Below are 21,437 nucleotides of genomic sequence, written 5' to 3' on the forward strand. Positions count from 1 at the left end.
GCGGGACAGGGGGCGTGGCTCTTTGTTTGCCTCGACAAGTCAATTTGTCATCCTTTTGCAGACAGAATTGTAAGAATGAATAAAATCTAAGTGGCTCTTTTCTGACAACTGTTAAACTACTACAGTATTAATAAAAAAAAATTAACACTTGTGCACATGTAAGAACAATACAAGACATAAATAACTATCACAAACATCTAAAATATTCTCAGTTCATAAGTAACAGCAAACTGTTTCTAGTTGTGCATTAAATGTCTGTCTCTATAGTGTCCTCTAACAACTGTGTGACTATTTAAAATAATTAGCTACAGAACTCATTCCCTGAGATTTTAAAGCCTTACTAGCTTAAATTTTTAGTAATATTTGTGACTGCTGGTGTGATCGTATATATATGTGTGTGTGTTTGTGACATTAATTGGTTCTTAGTTCACTCTTGCAAAACAGATCCTGATCTCAATGAGATTTCCTCATTAGACAGAAGTTTCACTAATTTAATTCCACTAGGATTTGGTCGTAGTTACCTTCCATGAGCTTGGCGAAAGGTTCGGGGCAAGTGGAGGGGATTGGTAGGGTTAACTTATTAACTGCCACGCCATAAGCAACAGCCAGACCGTCAATCCCACGATACGGCACCTCGCCTGTTAACAGCTCCCACAGCAAGACACCGTAACTGGTGGATGGAGCACATAAAAAGAAAGGGAAAGAAGAGGTGAAGGAAATATTTAACAAACGAATCAGGAATAATGTCAGACAAATGAGAAAGTACGGTAGATATTTTGCCCTGAGTCTGCATATATTATTTGTCACACCTCCAGACGTCACTGCCTTTGGAGAAAAGAGACGACTTGATGACCTCAGGGGCCATCCAGGAGTAGGTGCCTGCTGCTGACATCTTTGTGGTTTTGTGCCACTCCCTGGCCAGGCCGAAATCTGTAATCTTCAAGGTCTTCCTCCCGATGTCGTCATTCTCTATCTTTTCAAGTAATAAAACTGAAAAGAAAACAGAGAGGCGTTACATTAGAGTAAAGCAAAAAGTTTTATACATGAGGGAAAGGGAATCGCAACCAATGTGTGACTGAGAGAAAAAAGGAAAGTGGAAAGACAGGATCGGTATGAAAGTGACAGATGTGGGGGGAAGGGGGGATGGAAGAGAAAGGCGAATGAATGAAAGAGAGATACAAAGAGTGGGGGACAGAGAAAAAGACAACTGTGCAGGTGAGGAGATGATAGTCGATATTCAAGAGGGCCAACAGCGGTATGCAGGTCATTTATTACTGTAGAAACAGAAGGCTGACAGCGCCACAAAGCACCTGTCCTCAGGTCCTAAAACTGTTTAACACATTAAAGACAGCCGGAACCCTCCAAACCTGCCGGTAACAGTAAACCAGGCCTGAGAACCCGGACACAGTGAAGCCACAACCCACTACGTGTGAAGTCCAGAGCTTCTGTGCCAATCGTGTGTTGAAAAGAAAAAAAAAGAATAAGTTATATGCACATAGTCTTCTCCGACCACTCCAAGACAACCACAAAATTTGATCTGACAAAAAACAAAACTTGTTCAGTTCGGGGACACATCATAACAAATATTAGCACAAAACAATAGAACCTTTATAACAACCTGTTTGTTACTTTCATGTGTTACAGACTAGGGTCATACTGTGAAGTGTTGCTGTTACTTTTTTCCCCCTATTTGCTTCAAGTCTTTGTTTATTGTGTCTCATTCCTATATGCTCTTAGAGAAATTCTAGATCTGTTTCCAGTCAGCCACAGGTTACTACAACTCTATTTGGTATTCAAAGCAAGAAAGTAAAAATAAATGTCAGTGCAAGAGAAAAAGGAAGTTAGGAGTAACTATTTCTGAAGCGACTAGGGAAATGTAATACTGAGATAAGAAAGAGGCACATAATTGTCAAATGTAAGGCCCCAGCTAAGAATCATTTTTACTACACATTAATTTGCAAATTATTTTATTGACAAATACAATGTTTTAAAAAAAAAACTGAAAGTTGTCCAGTACAACTTCTTCGATCTTAAGTGACCAACAACTTAAAAATCAAACTTACATATACTATGTTAAAATTATAGGACCAGAAGCTTTTCATTTTCTGTTGATCATCTAATCAATTGTTTCAGCTAAAGGAAAATATACAAATCTGAGAGGAAAAACTGTAGATGCTAAATATGCTGATTAAAATGCACACTGACCAACAAATCCAACTATAAACCAAGTGAGGACACTGCAAACAGTTGAGAGAAACAACAAGACTTTCAGAGAATTCCTGCTTTCTGGATCCGTTTCACCTACAGTCAGGTGACGACCAGAGAGTAGCGACATTTTTACTGATGTCCAATGTTTCCTTTCAACAAGAATAAACCTCCTCAGTGTGCTGACAGAACAACTGCCAAATATTTTTGTTATCCCTTTGATAACAACAAGCAGCATTTTCCATGAAGTGGGGCGACAACAGCCAAAAAAGACTCTTTGATCCTTTGATCCTCTTGGTATTATTTTCCACATTTGTTTTTGCCGCTGCCAAAATCTCCTCGCATTACAAACTGTCCCATTTCATTATTTACACACAGACCTATCACTTCAGGTCAATCTGAACACGTCCCATCAGTTGTGTTGATTCTACAGAGCAAATACAGCAGAGAGGCTATAATTTAAGAGTCTAAATGCCCCGTTGGGTGGTTGGACAGAGCTGTTTGGAGTTTACAAGTCAAGGAAAACACCCTAGACTGAAAAAAACACACGAGTGTATTGTTGCCGCATACACTTAATGCTAATATTCCCATGGGGAAAAAAGCATGTAATGATATAATAGTGGAAGTGTCAAGGCATTAGAGTTTCTAGACCTTTTCTATCGCAATAAGTAAAATGAAAAAAGTCAGTTTATTGACACCGTTCAGTTCAAGTATTAGTTGAATAAAGTAGTTGTACTGTGTGTGCTTTATTATCACTCACTGACCTTGGACTTGTCTCCTTCACATCATACTAAACCCTGCCAAAATACACAAACCTTTTCAGCACTTCTCAAGCACAGTCGTGCACAAACACGCACCAATGCTACACTCATTTTGTAACAAACCGAGACTTAATAGCTCTTCAACCCTAGCTGGGAATTTACTGTTATCAGCAAATGTGACAAACTTGGACCAGCTCTGCTTAAAAAAAAATGTAGGAGGGATGGAAAAGACAAAAGCTGCTGACCTGAAGAACAGATAGTGTGATAAGTAAGTAGCTCAGGGACCTTGGACTAAATGTTTAAAAGTGAAACAAACACATGCAGAGTTCCCTTCTACACACATTCCCATAACTAGTCATAAATTATAAAGTGTAGCATCGACTTTTTCACTTTTTTTTTCTATACTCAGATACCAAATATAGGCCTGATATTATACGCACACCTCACTATGTGGGGTACTTTTTCTGTCCAAGTGTAAATCGTTTTTAGCTTTTAAGTGACAACACACATACACACACTCTTTTTTTAAAAATGTGAATATAATTATGTTGTTCAAGATTGTGCTGTTACAATTCTATAGTCCCAATGGCTGACAAGCAACTACAGTTGAAAGAATTAGTCGATTAATTGGTTGGTCAGTAGTCTATATTTCTATACGCTGGAGGACATGTCATGAGAGAATAAACAGTCGATGTCATGGCTGGGTTATTAATATCTGCAGCAGTCTCAAAAGCTTAGATTCAGAAATCCAGGGTTTCATAAATAAACTGAAGGAACATTTCAGTCAACTTGTAGAATGAGACTTTCCAAATCATTACTCTTTTTTAGTATCAGTTTGTGGTTTGAATATACGTGGCTGAGGTACACCAATAATACAATTTGCTATTAGGTGAGCTGGTGTGCTTGAGCTACAGCAAGTGGGACTTTATAGATCTGCATATTCTGGAGAAAGCAAGAGTGTAAAGTTACATTTAAGCCACTTTGAGGCAAGAAGGGATTCTATTCCTGAAAAAATTTTAACATATACGTTTTATACACCGGTATGAGTTTCCAGAAAATAAATCAGTGACTACAGAAAACTTCAAGCTGAAATGCATTTCCTTGTACAAGTTTCTCAGCTATGAGGGCTTGTTGTCCTCATGTCTTGTTTGTTTTTGTGTTTTGGTGTGCAGCCAAGGAAATAAAACAAGCCATGCAGCACTATCACATCCAGCTAATACTAGGCTGACTCATTGTTCTGCACTGTATTCTAACCAGTCTCTCACTGTTCACATGCTTTGGCTCACGATGCATAATTAAAGCTTAATTTAATAATGTCACAGCACTGCTACTCTTCAGAAAAATATAAACATGTTTACTAGCATAAAAGTAGAATCAATGTTTGCCAAAATAAGACATATTTCTCTCCTGTACTCATTCATGCTTGTATATTCTTCAAGCCTGCATTAATTCATGCATCATTCACAGCGCATTGACTGAACCCCACAGGAAAAAAAATGTTTTGCGCGAACTACCACTGAAAAATAAACTGCTTAGGGTTTCTTTCTCTTTTTTGGAGACACAGTTACAGAGGGTGGTGGTTAATAATGTTTCTCTGCATCCACAAGTATTTGTAATTGGTCTGAAATGATTTCAAGCAATTTTTTTTAGCCTGTAGTGAGACTCTTATGGGTCTCCACTAATAACAGGGGTATTGGTGCCATTACTAGCCTCGGGCACAGAGGGGATCCTCTACCCGGGTTCTAACAATAGGAATTCCATTACAAACAGGTTTCACTAGACCAATGATATACTTCTGCTTCCTGTTGTCAAGTCCTCTCTCAGTGATTCCATAGATTCCTCCCAGCAGGCTCTGTAGGTTTATAATGACTTATGATGGGTTAGTTACACAACCCAGAAGAACAGTGGTTTTGGGATAAGCCCGTCTGCGTTGATTGGCCTATAGAGTATCACACCAAATACTTTCTTTGGAGCTCGCTGAGACTTCAGTGTCAGCCCTCTAGAAATATTCTCATAAAAGACCTAGCTCCTGTCTACATGACTCCATGCTGACGTTATGCCACAAAAAGCACCTTTAAAACCTCACACAGCCATTTTGTTTGACTAATAGAGTCTCTTAGCAGACAAGCGAATAACACAAACACGCTACGTAACCACTGCTGCTTAACCTGTAAGTCCGTTGTATCATTGATCAAGTGCTACACGTCATCATCCACTGCAAAAATCAATCAAAGCATACAGTGCAAACTTTTATTGTTTTGGCTTGGTATTTTATGAAAGAATGACTGAAAGGCACATTAAATTAAACAAATCCTTGCTTAATAAGGCGGGAACTATTATTTATTTTCTGAAATAATTGTTTAAACTTGGATTAAAGCCTTTGACACAACGTTTTTGTATTCCAACCACTTTGTGTCTCGTTGTATTAATGAATTGTACTATAGAAACCTTAATAACTTGACTCAAGCAGAGATCAAACACTGGCATAGTTATGCCCTAATTAAACAATTTTGCATTTCGGATTGACATGTTTATGTTTGTATGAATTTCATAGAAGTAGAAATAGATGCAATGATGTACCTGAAACAACAACAAACAACAAAAACCACATGCATTTTAAAGCCATTCTGCAGCACAACAAATTGCTCAAAATACTGAGGGAAACATTTGTCCATCATCACTATGAACATCTTTTCATTTCATTTAACATGAAACAGCTTGTCAGGGTTGCATCACTCCAAAAAAATTGGAGAAAAATGACAAGGAAAGAAACTAAATCAGGATTATTAATCCTCTCAGTGGTTCACCTCCAACAGATGCCACCACCCCTTCTTTGAAGTCCACCTCCAACAACCTCTTCAGCCCATTCTAATTTCTAAAGTTAAGCTCTGCAGGTTCACAGAAGCAGCAAGATATTTTTGCCAAGCTTTGTAATATAAACCAGGCATACAGGGAACAAAAAATCATGTCAAAACCGCTATGATGTTTTAGTTAAAATATATTATTTTAACATGTCACTGGTTTGTGACATATTTTTAAATTATTTACTTCCAGACCCAGGAAGAAATGTATAAACAATCAACTACACGTACTACACATGCATATTTAAATAGTCAAGTGGAAATCTCAAATGAGTAAGAAACAATGTGGTGTTGAGGCACTACGTGGAACAACAGGTTAAAAATAAAGAAGAAGAAGATGCTTGGTTGACTTCTAATAAGGGTCATGCTAAAAGTCAAGCCCCAAGCTAAACCCCACCCTGTACTGGGAGATAAATCCTGCACCTATGTGTTAGTTGAGAGTGAAGTTAGCACATGAGAAGCTTTTACACCTGAACTACTGCATAAATCAAGCTGTGGTGAGTTAAGTTTCAGTATTGTTTTTCCTAGAGAAGATTTAAGGCCTGACTGGATAAGTTACTTTTTAACAAGAGCAGGTGGAATAATGGTAACCAAATTAATACTCTGCACCTTTAGAATTTATTCCTGTCTAAATAGGCCATGACAATAAACTTTGCACACAGTTACATGCTAGTAAAAATAGCCCCAGGGAAGTACAAGTGCAAGAAAACTGACAGCTTTGAATATGCTGGAATGCCACAGTTATATCTTGGCTGACTTGTACTTGTGTTTTTGTTTGTTTTTCTCATAAATATGATGATACAAATGCTTGTCATCTTTATTCAGTAATCGAAGTCTGACCAATAAATATTTGGTGAGAATATTCAATATTAGAAGTAGGCCAGTGCTTCTGTCAACTATAAGCACAAACTATAGATTTGCAAATGCAATTGTGTCTAGCTTTTAACTATCTTATCATTCACTGTTATTAGATAAGTCAGAGTCGTAAGCAAACAGGAAATGTGTGAAATCCATTTGGAGCAATAAAATCATGTAAAAGGGTCAGATAATCAATAATAATATTAGATAATATTCCTAAATGATATCACATGCCCTCTGCAGTCACTGCCCTTAAAACTGCTCACATCTACAAAGGTTTTAACAGAGATTGTTGGTTGTGTTGTGTGCTTCTGCTGCTTGGTCTCCATCTACATTTTCTTACTCTTTTGAAAAGAAAATGTTGTGAAGCGGACAACAGCTCAGCGCAATTGGAGATGGATATGCCTCCCAGGCAGACCCCACCCTCCGTCCAACCCCCATTTAATTCCCTTTTCCAACAGTGGGTCTTGAGGCAGACCCATCTTTCATGGTGGAACAGTAGGAAGATCAGAAGCATAACTGCTGCCTTCAAAGCAGGTCCCACGCTTCTTCCCATTGCTTTATCCCCTCGAGGTAAAAAGAAAAAATACACTTTTCGGGCAAACATGACCATTTCTTCTCTCTTCAACAAACTTAAAATTCCCCAGATCGTACTCTCTGCAACCCTGTAGTAGCTGAAATTTTCTAATTAAAAATACAAAGTGTTTTATGATGCAATACAGTTGAACTGCATTCAGTTTTTTTGTGCCTTTTCAGTAAGAATCTATAAACACTGCATAGCCTAAATGTGCTTAGTACAATTTGGCCACATCTACATCTACAGTATTTCATGCAGATTATAAATACATCCAATATAAACTGCCAACAAGAGTACAAGCAGTAGTGGGAGAAGAAGTTGCACAAAGGCAGATTTTTAATGTCTTTGCCTCCCGAGCAACAGCGGTGTGTGAAATAGTGCTTCTCATCATGTCAAGTGCATTTTGAAGGGTATACGGCTACATTACAGAGACATTTTTGATTAAAGTGTTCCCTTGTTGCTGGAAAACTTCAGAGTGCACCTTCCTAACTTGACGTGGCAGTATTTTCCTAACTGTGCCAACTGACTAAGCATGAGCATAAGAGAGCTTCCTGTAGTAAGCAGAAACAAGGCTGCTAAACATTCAGCGGCCGGTCTGTCTCTCCCGGCTGAAATGAGAGTGCCCCCAGGCATTCTGGTTGATGGGAAAAGGATCAGGGCTAATGGTTGGCTAAATCCATCTATCATGGTCACATCTCTCCGGGCCACTTACTCTTTGTCTGCCCTCTTCCTCTCCTAGTATGCGTCTGTAAAGGCCCGAATTAACCCGTGGCTAGGCTAATTAAAACATATCAAAAGTTAAAGGTGTACAGCTAGTGTCCTTCGCTGTATTAGCATCTATCAATGTGCTAGTGAGCTGCAGAGGGGAATGGAGGGGATTGGTTGATTTGGAAGGCAGCTCTTCTCAGCTGTGGGCCCTTTTCCTTTTCACCCAGTCCTGCAACAATAGGTGCAGTCAGGGAGAGGTCATAAAAAACACAGTGAAAGCATCTCAACTCCTCCTCTCTCCCCTCTGCCCATTCTCTCGTCAGAGAAAAGACAGGCAGTAACTGTCTGCGTGTCACCAGGGATAATTGTGGGAAGCCAGAAAAAAGTTGCCCTGCAACACCTAGTCAAGCTTTGGTAACTTTCCCTGTTAGACTCGACTTATTCCAGAAGTAGGGAGAGTCAAAACAAAAATTAGTCAAGGAAAAAGAGATTCTCTTGAAGGACACTTATTTTGACTACTTCAGGTCGTGTTTTTCCTTCTGTTGCGTGGCTCGTTATGACCTAGTAGTGAAAAACAAGATTGAACAGAAGTTCTTTTTCAGTGCTGTTGCAGAAATAGGGTGGTTTAGAGGAAAGATTGCAGACTATTTGGTGTTTTCATACTTTATGTTTAAGCAAGCTGAGCCTATTTTCATAATTTTGGTATCAGGATGCACAATATGCATCCTGAGGTGGATCACTAATTTGTAAATTCAGTTTTCAAATCTATTTTATTTAAAACTGGAGCAAAGTGATGGCTGATCCACCTCTGTGCACAATGAAATCAATTTTTATCATGATTGAGATCTATTTATTATTATATTACTTTCATCGGGCAAATGCTTGGAGTAAATTTGTCACTTATCAAAACAATATGAGTTTACTACTTGAAGAATCTAGTCTGGACTGTGCTAATAATTTTGGTGTGCCATTTTAATCAGTAAATTTATAATAAAAGTGATATAAAAGTGACTGGCACTGTCAAGTATTTACAAGAAGTCTCCTATTAATGTTTAGAAAATTTAAGCCTATTTTTACACTGAATGCTTCATATAAAGAAATAGAAGCTGCACTTGTCATCTGTACAGGCCTTCGACCTCTACACATCCTCTGCATTTATTACTACATCTGCATTACTTTCGGTGTATTAACATGCAAGGAAATCCTTCCTGCCTCTGCAGATCTGCAGAATGGCAGGCGCGTGGAGAATGAAATGGGCAGAGGGAGGGGAACACAGGGACAGTGTGATGAAGTCTAACAATAGCTTAAGATTGATGGGAGTATGCTGTTGCACACGCTCCAAACGGAACTCCATCGGTTTCAGTGGCGTTCAAGCACACATTCCTGGCATACTATTGCTCGCACTAAGATTTGAAACTCCAAAGTTAATGTGGGTTATGCATGCTCGCTCAGGGCCAGGTTTCAGTGTGATTTCTCAGTCCTATCTTCTGCTCTTTGATTCTTCCAGCCTTAATTGTGAAATAAGAAAGAAGGAAGGGACAATAAATGGATGAACTGGAAACTAAAAACAACAAATCCCTCACAGGACAAAAATTCACAATAAATTCACTCTCCGAACACATACTGTCTCTTGCATTGCTAAAGCGGGAAATAACTTGTGCTTTCTTGCCATCTGTATTAAAGCAAAAGAATTCAAAACACTGACGAGCTATGTTACTGCATTAAGGAACCATACACTGTCATTACCATTATATTTTACAAACTCAGAGCATACACAGTGACATCTGCCTGACATGGAGCTATTCTGTAAAAAACTGCATCTTTCAGAACAAAGTATATCATTTACATGTTTTAGTGACTCTACGTGTGTCACTACAACTATTGGTAAACAGCAGCTGTTGGATGACAACAAAACTCAAATGTATAAAGATGTAAGCTATATCATACTGCATGTAGCAAAATAATACTTGTTAGCAGGATAAACTCTGTTTATTTTGATCTCTTTAAGAACTTGATGTTAAAAACATCATCCTTCTCGTCTGAAAGTTGTGTTGGCTAAAAAGCAGACATGAAAAATAATAAGCTGCAATCGAGTGCAGAATGGACCAAGGAAAGGAAGGAGAGAAATAACAAAGTAAGAAGGGAAACCCCCTCAGTTTGTGGCAATAAAAGAGTACCGCTGCTCTCTGGGAGATTAAATATGAACGGAACAAAACAAAACGAGGGCTTTGAGACCCTCCGAGTCCTAGCCATTCTTCTGGCCACAGTAGCCTAGCAACCGCTGCTTGACCAGTCCATTGTGTAAACGTATGTTAAGCTTTTATCCCTCATTAGCAACATTCCTCCCTGCAGGCTGGGATTTTACAGATTAGGTTGAAAAACACAAAAGAGATTGGACAAATCTTGCTGACTTCCAACATATTACTTTACAGGCTAATCATTGATCAAATAGCTGTATGTTTGTCTGCTTGGAGCATGTGTACACTGCAAGTTGATAAATGACAGGCAGACTAGTTGAGTGAAGTTGGTGAAGTTTGTTGTTCTTCTCCTGTTTACATCTACCTGTTTATGTCCTGGTTTACACCGAGAGGAAACGTCCTGTAGTGAAACAACGTGATACAGAAAGAAAAGAGATGTGGCCACGCCACCAGATATTCTGCTCATTACGTATTAAAAATGACAGATTGCTGATTAAAAACCAATTATTGTAGTATATCCATTTTATTTTTACCCCCTGTGTAGATAATTCTCACTTCTTTTATCCTTTTAGACTGACCGATGCACACATGATGCCAAGGCAAACAGACAACAGGCCTACACTAGCAGATGCAACAACTTCTCTAAGCTGCATTATTCCTGTTTTTTTTAGTGGGAAAACAACCCAACACACGGCAGGGTGCCATTTGTGTATTTGTCTGCAGGAGAGAGTCTTTTGTGAACTCACTGCCCTGGTTCTAAGCAAACACATACAGCTTCTTTCGTTCTTGCTTTATTTAGAAAATACTGTATATTGACTACAGATGTTCAGACTTCTGACCCTGGGACAATCGGCTAAATGCAACTCCACTGCTGCTAGAATTTAGCCTTTTTCTTTGTCTCATTTTGTGGGAACAGCTTAGCGTTGGGCTCTAGCTGTTGAAATAATTCATACTTTTTGCTACTCTGTAATAATCTTCATGTAAATCTTGTGTTCCCAGGTTTCATCAGGGCTCAGTAATAAGTACACTGTGAATGATCTCGCCTAATTTTAGTTTTAAATTCTTTACTTAAAGCTTAAGCTGTCTCTATGTCGCAGTGAAGTGGCAGGATAAACACACTGACTTGTATTAGCAGCACTGTGCCTGTTCGGGGGAGTCTGTGTATGTTCACCAAACATCCGATTAGCTGAAACAGTCTAAACAGCAGTTAAATCCTTTCTCTCCATCTGCCCTATAATTAACACAAATCTTCATCTTAAATAAGACTACTTGCAGGGTTGAGCCCTTATGCACTGTTCATTACATTTCATCAGGGCTATTATATGCACAAAAACACATTAACTGTATGAATAACGTGATAATTCTGTTGTAGAGAGTTAATCCGTTTATTCATGCACTGCAAAAGCTACATATTTTTTCTCTTACATTTTGTAATTTACCACAATATCCAAATGTAACTGCATTGTAACACTAGTGGTAAGTGTTGAAAAGCTGTGAGCTTTTTGTCATGCAGGTGCAGGTTAGATACATTATAACTAACGTGTATTTGACCTGCATGCACAGATTTCATGCGTAAGACCCACCACATCTGTGCAGCGCAAGCTTTTTCAAATCTAATCTACATGTCTTCACCTAGTGATCAGGGAGGGTCTGGACTGTGCACATTTCACATGTTTCATCCCTACATTCACACATCGACTCTCACAGCTGGAGATAAACAGAGATCATTACGCCGGAGCTGCTCCCCACATGGCCCCAGGTTGATAAGAGTCTCTGGTCACAAAAGAGAGAAATAGTGTTTGGAGTCATATTACACACATAAACACACTTGAGTTGAAGTGAGTAGCCTGTATCAGTGGGTACGTGAGTCAAACCTCTTTTCTCATCGAGTCCTGTCCATTCATTACTCAGTCCTGGGAAACTAAAGTTTGCTGGCCTGTTGTCAATTACAAGTACATGGAGGAACTAGCACAGTTGGCCTACAGCACTGGACCAAGTTCAGCTGCATAATCTGCTATATTAGAGACTCCAGAGTGAGACTAAGCCTTTACCCAGTGTCATTTTTCAAACACGAATGCAGCAGACAATTGCAAAACTGTGTAGTCATTCTCTGCTGAATATGTGATCATTCCTGCATGACAGAAAGTCCATAATTAAATAGATATCTTTATTATTAGACTCAGTTAGGTCCTCTGTCTGACTTCTTATCCTATCAACTCTGTACTGGCAGTGGTTGGTCAAGCACATGGCCTGACAGTGTGAGCCGAGTGTGTCTCGTTATGTGTTTGGTAAATCACTGACTTTATTTGAACAACATTTCAACTTTTGGTGGCGAGGGGGCTGGGAAGGTGTGTGTGTGTGTGTGTGTGTGTGTGTGTGTGCTAAAGGATAAGGGGGGTTAGTGAGTGCAGGGAGAGCAGCCCAGCTGAGCAAACTCAGACTTTATTTCACATCCTCTTGATGGCATCCCCCCACCACTCCATACTCCACACACTTTTTACACTGTTATAAATCCATCCTGAGTAAAGGGCAGCGCTGTTCCAGTCATGTGGTGAGACATGTACATGGGGACTACGGGTTTGCAGCAACTTCAGTTCATGTTGTAATCACTACACTAGATTTTCATAACAACAAGCAAACATGTCCCTACATTAAACATGCATTATGTGTACAACAGGATAATGCATGTGGAGTCACCAAACAGGCATAGAATAACTGCTTTAAAAGTGGCTGTGTGGTTAGTTAACCCTAACACAGTACTGTAAATAACCAAGAGAGAGTGCTGCATGTGCATGGGTGCATGAGAATCTTTTATAGTTATATCTATTGCATGTTGCTTTTAGCAGGTCTCCCTTCAGGTTCTACTGTGAAAAAGCTAAATACTGCCCAAACTACCAGAATCTACACACACACAAGACACTATACTTGCAAAATGAGGATTTTTTTCTTTGAGAAATCTGTCAATCTGCTCCATAGTTTAAGTTCTGGAATAAATGTGGTAAACCTCTATCCTGATAGCCACGCTGCATCAGAGCACTAAGGGAGGGAGTGCTGCATGTGCAACAGGTGCATGGTCCACATGTGACCTTCTCTAGTAAAGTTCTTTATCTCCATTTCTCTATCTTAAGGACACAAAGAGGCACACTTCAACTTACTGTTGCTAGACTTCAGGTCACGATGGATGATGGGTACCACGGCCTCCTCGTGCAGATAGTGCATCCCGCGTGCAATCTGCACGGCCCAATTGACCAGGATGTGAGGAGGGATGCGCCTTCCGGTCAGCACCCGGTTCAGTGTCCCGCCTCGGGCATACTCCATGACCAGGCACAGGTTGGGCTCCTCCAAGCACACCCCTTCCAGTTTAATAATGTTGGGGTGCTGCAGCATGGAGAAAAGCTTCGCCTCCTGTTTAACACTGCCGGAGGTGGCCGTTATGTCCTCATCTGGGTCCTGCCGAGCCGCCTTCACGGCGACCTCCTGGTCCTTCCATGTGCCCCGGTAAACTTTTCCAAATCCACCCACGCCGATGATCTCCTCTAAGACCAGTTCACTGAAGGGGATCTGCACCGGCGAGCCCGGGACTCGCTCTCGTACCCCCACCGACACACTGGTAGTGGGGAGACGGTAAATAGCGGGCTGGTAGGTGACATAGTTGGAGGGGAAGATCCCGACCCGGTGGTTGATCTTGCCAGTCCACCATCCCTCGTCCCCGGAGATCGCAGCGTCCTTGGATAGGACCTCTACCACGTCCCCCCGCCTGAGACTGAGCTCGTCCTCCCCGCTTGCCTCGTAGTCATACGCGGCGGTCCACAGGGATCGAGTCGGGCACAGCGGGGCAGAGTGAGCCCACGCCCGAACTGTGGGGGACTCTGCCCAGGCATGCTCCCCGGTCCCACCGCCGCCCGGCCGCCCTTCACCGTTTGGGAAAGCGGCCTGCGAGACATCCATTTCTCGGTGGCCGTAGCGGCACCATAGGGTGCGGAGCTTTTAGGACAAAATGAAAACTTTAAAACGGTAAAAAGTAGCTTTTTGAGATAATCATGCTGTCACATCTCCGAGACTATCCGGCGAGAACAGAGGGGATTTCTCTGCGCAGCCCACGGCAAAGTCAAACTGTCCAAAGTCCTGTGGGAGACAGAGAGCGTCCACAGCCGTGTCTGAATCCACGTCGCCACTCCGGTAACAGTGAGGGTCAATAACTAGCTAGCGAGGCTGGTACGGTTAGCAGAGATACGGTCCAGCTAATACCTACACTTTGGGGGCTGACGGTAAAATAACAATGTAAGGTTGTTGTAAAATGAATGGCTGAAATAATTTCTACTATGAGAGGACAAACTTTCCCGCAACACTTTCTTCTGCTGCTTAATGCTAACCAACAAGCTAATGCGATGAAGCTAAGTTACCAAGTTTTCGCAGGTGCCGCAGGAGGTGCACCTGCACCGTCCACCCGGACCAGACACACAGCGGCTCCGTGGGGCAGCTTTCACTTCCAAAGTCGCTCGGAAATCTCATACAGTCACCGAGTCGCGGAGTGGAAAGTCTGCCTGCTCGTCTGTGGATTTTTTAGAGGAATTTCAACTGCATTCCAGACTTTTGGCTAACGGCTTAGCTTAGCATAGGTCAGCCCGTTTACTAGTACAGCAGTTGGAAAAGTTGCTGCTCTCCGCTCTAAGATCGGTTAATTCCCAAGTTTGTTTCTCCGTCTGGGATGTGAGGAACAGCCAACGGCTAAAGACTCGGAAAGCGCAGCAGACATCCTGGATTTCGACGCAACGATAACATGAGGAAAACCCATGAAAAAAATCCGTCAACTTTAATCAAAACAAGTCCCCCACTGCCGTTGTCGCCAGACGGAGTCGGACCCAGCAGTGGCTGGACGGACGATCTGGGGACGTTGCTGCTGCGCCGCTGCTAGCTGAGGGCCGCGCTGATTGGTCGACGGCGTGACACGTGACTGCAGCAGCAATGGAGGGGAGGAGGAGGAGGGAGGAGCCACCGGAGGAATGTGTGAGAGCAGGAGAGCGCGCCTTCAGGGAAATCATGGGAATAGTGGACCATATAATGACATGCAAACACACAAACACACACAAATCAGTCAGAAATACTTTATTGATCACCGAGGGGAAATTGCTTATGTCACACATACGCACACACACACACACACACTTCTGCTATCATATCACATCATATCATTTATTTATTAATGTCTATCAACTATCAGGCCTACCATTTGCATGCATATACTGAGTGTAGACTACATAGATCCTAGCTTAAACATGACTTTTAAGCATAAGCTACATTACCTATAAGTACTGTAATCACACGCATGCATTGGCTTGGATACTGTCAGTATTATATCATATTGTGCCTGCAATGTACATGCATATACTGAGTGAAGTTTGCAAAGCTTGTAAGCATTACATTGTTAAACTACATCATATCATATCATATCATATATTTATTAATGTCTATCAATAATCAGGCCTACTATGTGCTTGTATATATGCAGCCTACATGGCTTCTAAACATTACCTTTTAGCATAAACCATATAATATAATATAATATAATATAATATAATATAATATAATATAATATAATATAATATAATATAATATAATATAATATAATATAATATAATATAATATAATAGAAGAAGCCTACTGTTCATGCATGTTCCCGTGTCGTCTGCAGCTTGCACACATTAGCTCAATGCATTAGCTACTTAGTCAAGACAAGTCACTGTTATTTATAATAGCACATTTAATGCAACAGCCATTGAGCCAAAGTCAATAAGATTCATATTAAGAATTAACCTAAATATTGAGATATGAATGAAAAATATATAAAACACAAGTTCACCTGACTACAGTGCATATTAAGGCTGAGACTGTACAGTATTATTAATTCTGGAGATTAACCTGACTCATTTATTATAGATCTAAGATAAGACCCAACATATCCAAGGATTCTCTGGATATTAACAAGCTTTGTTTCTTATTTTTATGCCGTATTATCTTATATTACACGCAAGCCTGTGCATACGTTGGCTACTGTCAGCATCTCTGCACAATGTGGCTTGACTGCATGTCTGATTTCCCCTGCAAACCGCTTGGCTGTGCGCACACATCCTTAACACTGAAGGTGGGACTCACATAATAGGAGGGGATGGATGGATAGGCAGGGTTGAGGAAGAGGAGGAGGAAGAGGAGGAGGAAGGGAGGGGGCGGTCAGAGCTGCGCATCTGTACAGGCAGCCGGAGAGGAGAGAGAGGGACAGGGAGGAAGGAGAGAGACCAACAGGACAAGATGAGGACCGCGGCAGCAGCAGCAGCAGCGACGCACGACTCGACATTGGGATGGGAGCAGGCAGCCGAGAGGACGACGCCGAGGCGCAGCGACGAGGCATGAAGGAGGAGGTTAGGGAGACGCGCCGCATCGCTCCAACATGGAGGCGTAGCGACATGCATTAGAGGAGAGCATTTCATTGTAGCCTAGCAGCACCCTCACCATCACCATCATCCGTCCGTCCAACCTGAGCGGAGAGGAGGAGGAGGAGGAGAGGGGAGCGGAGATGGGCTCCCAGGTTGTGCAGACCCTGCGTCAGGGAGTCTGGGCATCCCTGACCGGGGGCTGGTACCACGACCCGGACCAGAACAAATTCAACAACTCCTGCCACCTCTATCTGTGGATATTCCTCCTGATGTTGCCCCTGTCGCTCCATCTGGTGAGTTTTTATTATTATCATTATGATTATTATTTGGGGGGGGGGGGGGGGGGGGGGGCATGACGTTCAAGGCCGCGGAGGGGGTTTGAGGAGCCCACGGTACCTATTAGGACGTTTAATTCACGTTTATCCGGATAAACGAGCAGCAGCTCTGCGAGAATCTGAGCATTATCTGCTGTCTGGTCGCTGCTGAGGGAAACGGGCTAGAAAAAGGGCACTGTCGCAGTATCTTCCCCCTGCATGCAGTGACGGAACGCATGGCTGCTCCTGGATGTGACTGGTGGAGGCAGGAAACCACGGTGCACAGATATTTTCACGTCCTGGCCTTTTGGAATACATGCAACACAGACTAATCATAATGTCCCGCCTCATTTACCACCAAGCCATGGAGATATGCAGTGAGAAAATCCCTGTTTCTGAATAATCTTGACTTATTGTTACTGCACAACCTCAGCCGAATGCCAGATTTAACTTGGCTGCAAAAGGTTGCATTAAGAGAGCAAAGAGGTGCTGAAAGGTCAAACACCTTAACCTTTGCTGCAGGTGCTTGTTGGTATAAATAGATGATGCAATATGAAGGTACATGCTTATAAATATTAGATTGTGCAGCTCTTTTGACTGTGTCAAATTTTCTGAAAATTTGCAAAACCTTCAGGAAGACAAATTCCAATAATTCCTTAAAAGTTTCCCTTAAAAGTTTCATTTAAAAAAAAAAAAAAATCCCCCAAATCTGGCAAGAAAATTCTTGTAAATATTTTCAAAAAATGAGTAATAATCTTCCAAAAAAATCCTAAAAATATCTAGTGATTACATATATATCAGTAAAACTTCTAGTATTTTCTTTAAGAACATTCACATAAAAATCAACCAAAATCCAGTGAAATCTGCAGGACGACACGAGGGCTAATAAAGCAAAGAGGTGCTGAAAGGTCAAACACCTTAACCTTTGCTGCAGGTGCTTGTTGGTATAAATAGATGATACAATATGAAGGCACACGCTTATAAATATTAGATCGTGCAGATCTTGTGACTGTGTGTTTGTGTAACTCCAAGATACGCCGCCCATGAATGACAGCTAGTAATGCAAAGTAACAGATTGGGATGTGTGAGTGACACCACAGATGTTTAAACGTTCTGACACTAAATCTATATTAAATTGTTGCTACTGACAGTTTCCAGTCTGTGTCAAAACATCCACTGCTTCCCCTGCAAAAACAACACAAGCTCTCTGGGAGAGATGTGTCAAATTTCAAGTTTATTAGCATTTTTTTTTCTGTGAAGGTCGCACCCGGCGCCAGATGACAAAAGAAAGTTGAAGTGCACTCAAATGTGAGCACAAATGCTGTAAATGTGGGCTGTAAATCTGCAAGAACTGCATGAGTCGTGTCGACGTGATGCGGATGCTTTTGTCCGTGATCTTCCTGCTCCATGCTATGGGCCGTTCCTTCCTCGTGGATCAGCAAACTCCATTAATCCGCCAATATATCAGATCAGATCTTGTGGTTCGCTGAGCCTGTAATACACTCGGGTGGGCAGATAAATGAGAACAGATAATTGGTGCTACAGCTTTAATCCTCCTGTTGTCCTAATTTACGGGCACCAAAAAATATTGGCAAAAAAAAAAAATTCCCCAAATTTCTGAAAATTTGCAAAACCTTCAGGAAGAAAATTTGAATAATTCCTTTAAAGTTTTATTTTTTTAAAAATCTCCCAAATTTGGCAATAAAATTCTTGTAAATATTTTAAAAAATGAGTAAAAATCTTCCAAAAAATCCTAAAAATATCTAAAGTGATTACATATATCAGTAAAACTTCTAATATTTTCTTTAAGAACATTCACAAAAAAATCATCTAAAATCCAGCGAAATTTGCTGGATTTTAGTTGATGTTTTTTTGTGAATGTTCTTAAGAAACATTTCTTTTTTTCACCAAAAAATGTTCAAAGATTTTCCAAAAATGTTGAAAATGTGGACATCACAAGTTTCACTGTGAAATGTTTTTTTTTTTTTCCACATTTCAAACTTTAAAAGGGGTCAATTTTGACCCACAGGACGACACGAGGGTTAAACTGTCCAGATGGAGTCAGGAGTCTCTGGAGATTTGAATATTACATCTGAAGCCCTCCTACTTTCTCGTCTCCACAGGCCCTGCCTCCGACCACCATGGCTCTGAGCATCTACTGCACCTCCATCACCGTCTTCTTCATCCTCATCAAGCTGGCCAACTACCGGCTGCACCTGATGTTCGATGAGGGCGAGGCGGTGGTCCGCAGCAGCCTCTCCGACCTCAGCAAGGCTCAGGAGAAGAAAAGCAACGCCTCTGACTCCTGCCTGCCCGCCAGCATCAGGTACAAAAACACGCTTATAATCCTGAAAACACAATCAGCCGGATCAATCTGAAGCAGCAGAGACAGATTGTGCCTTGAGCTGCTTCCATGTCAGATTAGTCATTGGGAAATCTAGGGTAGAGGGCTAAATCCCTAATGATACGACTTAATTATTAATTGTGCATTTGGGCCTGAGAGCTCCTTTTTAGAATAATGCCGCCATTGCTAAGTATAACTAAACACGAGTGTCCGTTTTTAGTCGTCTGTGTTTCTTCTCAGTCGTCTCTTTCTTTGAGATCAGATTGGTTTCGTAATCAAGTGTCTTCCAGTGGCATACAGACTCTTTCTGCTCCATTTCAAAGACTCAGTGCAGCTTTGGTGAATGAGCGAGCTAATGAGGGGAGGTCGGTGATCTTCAGCCGGCCACTCCGCCGTGGCACACTTGATCTGCGCCGAGACTAATAAAAGAAAATCCATCACTTCCTGTTCTCTGCACGGCCGTATTTCTCTTAATTGAGCTGAGATGAAACAGCAAGTCCAGACACAAATGTTCCTCCGACTCCCTACGTCTCTGTAAATCAGCGTATTCTAGTATTCCAAACCTTCTATTTCCTCTTTAACCCTCCTGTCGTCCTGCGGGTCAAACTGACCCATTTTAAAGTTTGAATATGTGGGGAAAAAAATATATTTTCACAGTGAAAACTTCTAAATTTTCAACATTTTTGGGAAATTTTTGAACATTTTTTCGTGCAAAAAAAGAAATGCTCCAAAAAAAAAAGTTTAAGAACATTCGGAAAAAAATCAACCAAAATCCAGCGAATTTCGCTGGATTTTGGTTGATTTGTGAACGTTCTTAAAGAAAATATTAGAACTCTTACTAATATAATGGGAATCACTTTAGATATTTTTAGGATTGTTTTTGAAAGATTTTTATTCATTTTTTGAAAATATTTACATTTTTCAAATTTTTAAAAATTTTTATTTCTTGCCAAATTTGGGGATTTAAAAAAAAAAAGTTTTAAGGGAAACTTTTAAGGAATTTTTTGAATTTTCTTCCTGAAGATTTAGCAAAAAATTTTTTATATAAATTTGGGGAATTTTTTGCTGAGTTTTTGGATTTTTTTTCAGACAAGGGAACAACCTTTTTTTGGTGTCCGTAAATGAAGACAACAGGAGGGTTAAATGAACGTATGGACTTGCATAGACTCTCCATTGTTCTATTTCTGCATCTTCATCCTTTCATCCGTCCGCTTGTCTCTTTGTCTAACAGGAAGAGCAGCACGGTCCCCGACAGCGTTGCCATGACGATGCTGGCCCGGAAGCGTCCCAGTCCAGTGATCCAGGTGACAGTGAAACAGACCGAGACCGACTCGGGGCTGATTGGGGTGGTGAGTGAAGGTTAAAAGCTTAACACCTGCCGACATGACGGCCACAGTGTCGACCCACATTATTTTAATCCAGTGTTTGTGGCTTTCTCTTCCCTTGCAGGACTGTTCCAAGTCAGACGAGGTGAAGACGGTGGAAGATGATGCTAATCTCTCTCTAGGTTTGACTCATATACAACTTTTCAAATAAAGTGTCATTCATGCATTTTGGTCTTTCAGTTCATCTGTTATATGCTTTTCAATTTTTATCCCCAAACAGGCTAAAACTCCATGAAAAGACTGAATGATCAGAGGTTAATCTGCAGAAATATTTCCATCAGTCTTGCACAAATGCACAAATGAATGGTGCACAAAGCAGCTTTTAGAAAGATGACTTTCTACTGATTCTGTGGGATGTTAGAAAATCACTGCCAGTATGACTAAGAGATGCACTTTCAGAATGAAGACAGAATGTAGAAAGGCAGCAGAATCTGCAGTTTAACTTGTAACCTTTACTTTCAATTAACTACAACTGAGTCTTTACACATGTGCTTCAGAGCTTCTTGTTTAGTGTTCTGTCAAAATCAGTCTGTGCGGGTATCAAAGCTCGGTTCCTCTTCCCTAATGCACCGAATGGCTCCTTAGACAATCCAGATTGAGAACTTCCTTTTCTGCGAACACGCCACTGTTGTAAATATGCTCAGAGAGGCTCAGAACTAGCAGCCAGCCAGCCAGCGAGACCAGCTGACTGCTTCCAGTAAGTTTATGACCTAATGCACTGGTGATTAGTCAGAGTCAGCTGATCGAAAGAAGGGACATAAACAGCGTGGTGCATTGCATCAGATGATTGCATAA

The 21,437-nt window shown here is 41.1% G+C and overlaps 2 protein-coding genes across 3 annotated transcripts in view; one reads left to right on the forward strand and one right to left on the reverse strand.

The window, feature by feature from the left end:
• map3k21 (mitogen-activated protein kinase kinase kinase 21) overlaps positions 1 to 15,062 on the reverse strand; it is a 35,939-nt gene extending 20,877 nt beyond the window's left edge. Inside the window, exons 1-3 of one of the 2 annotated variants that reach the window (XM_055018723.1) lie at positions 13,324 to 15,062; positions 810 to 990; positions 522 to 670 (exon numbers count right to left, since the gene is read on the reverse strand). In XM_055018723.1, coding sequence (XP_054874698.1) covers positions 522 to 670; positions 810 to 990; positions 13,324 to 14,116 — 1,123 coding nt within the window. In that variant the 5' untranslated portion in view covers positions 14,117 to 15,062. The remainder of the gene's footprint in view (positions 1 to 521; positions 671 to 809; positions 991 to 13,323) is intronic. The other variant, XM_055018724.1, reaches the window with a different exon arrangement.
• A 1,336-nt stretch (positions 15,063 to 16,398) lies between these two features.
• pcnx2 (pecanex 2) overlaps positions 16,399 to 21,437 on the forward strand; it is a 42,009-nt gene continuing 36,970 nt past the window's right edge. The window contains exons 1-4 of the mRNA XM_023276594.3: positions 16,399 to 16,892; positions 19,037 to 19,239; positions 20,489 to 20,606; positions 20,707 to 20,764. Coding sequence (XP_023132362.2) covers positions 16,740 to 16,892; positions 19,037 to 19,239; positions 20,489 to 20,606; positions 20,707 to 20,764 — 532 coding nt within the window. The 5' untranslated portion in view covers positions 16,399 to 16,739. The remainder of the gene's footprint in view (positions 16,893 to 19,036; positions 19,240 to 20,488; positions 20,607 to 20,706; positions 20,765 to 21,437) is intronic.

This window comes from Amphiprion ocellaris, chromosome 16 (genome assembly GCF_022539595.1).
Source record: "Amphiprion ocellaris isolate individual 3 ecotype Okinawa chromosome 16, ASM2253959v1, whole genome shotgun sequence".
In the NCBI taxonomy this organism is placed as follows: domain Eukaryota; kingdom Metazoa; phylum Chordata; class Actinopteri; family Pomacentridae; genus Amphiprion; species Amphiprion ocellaris.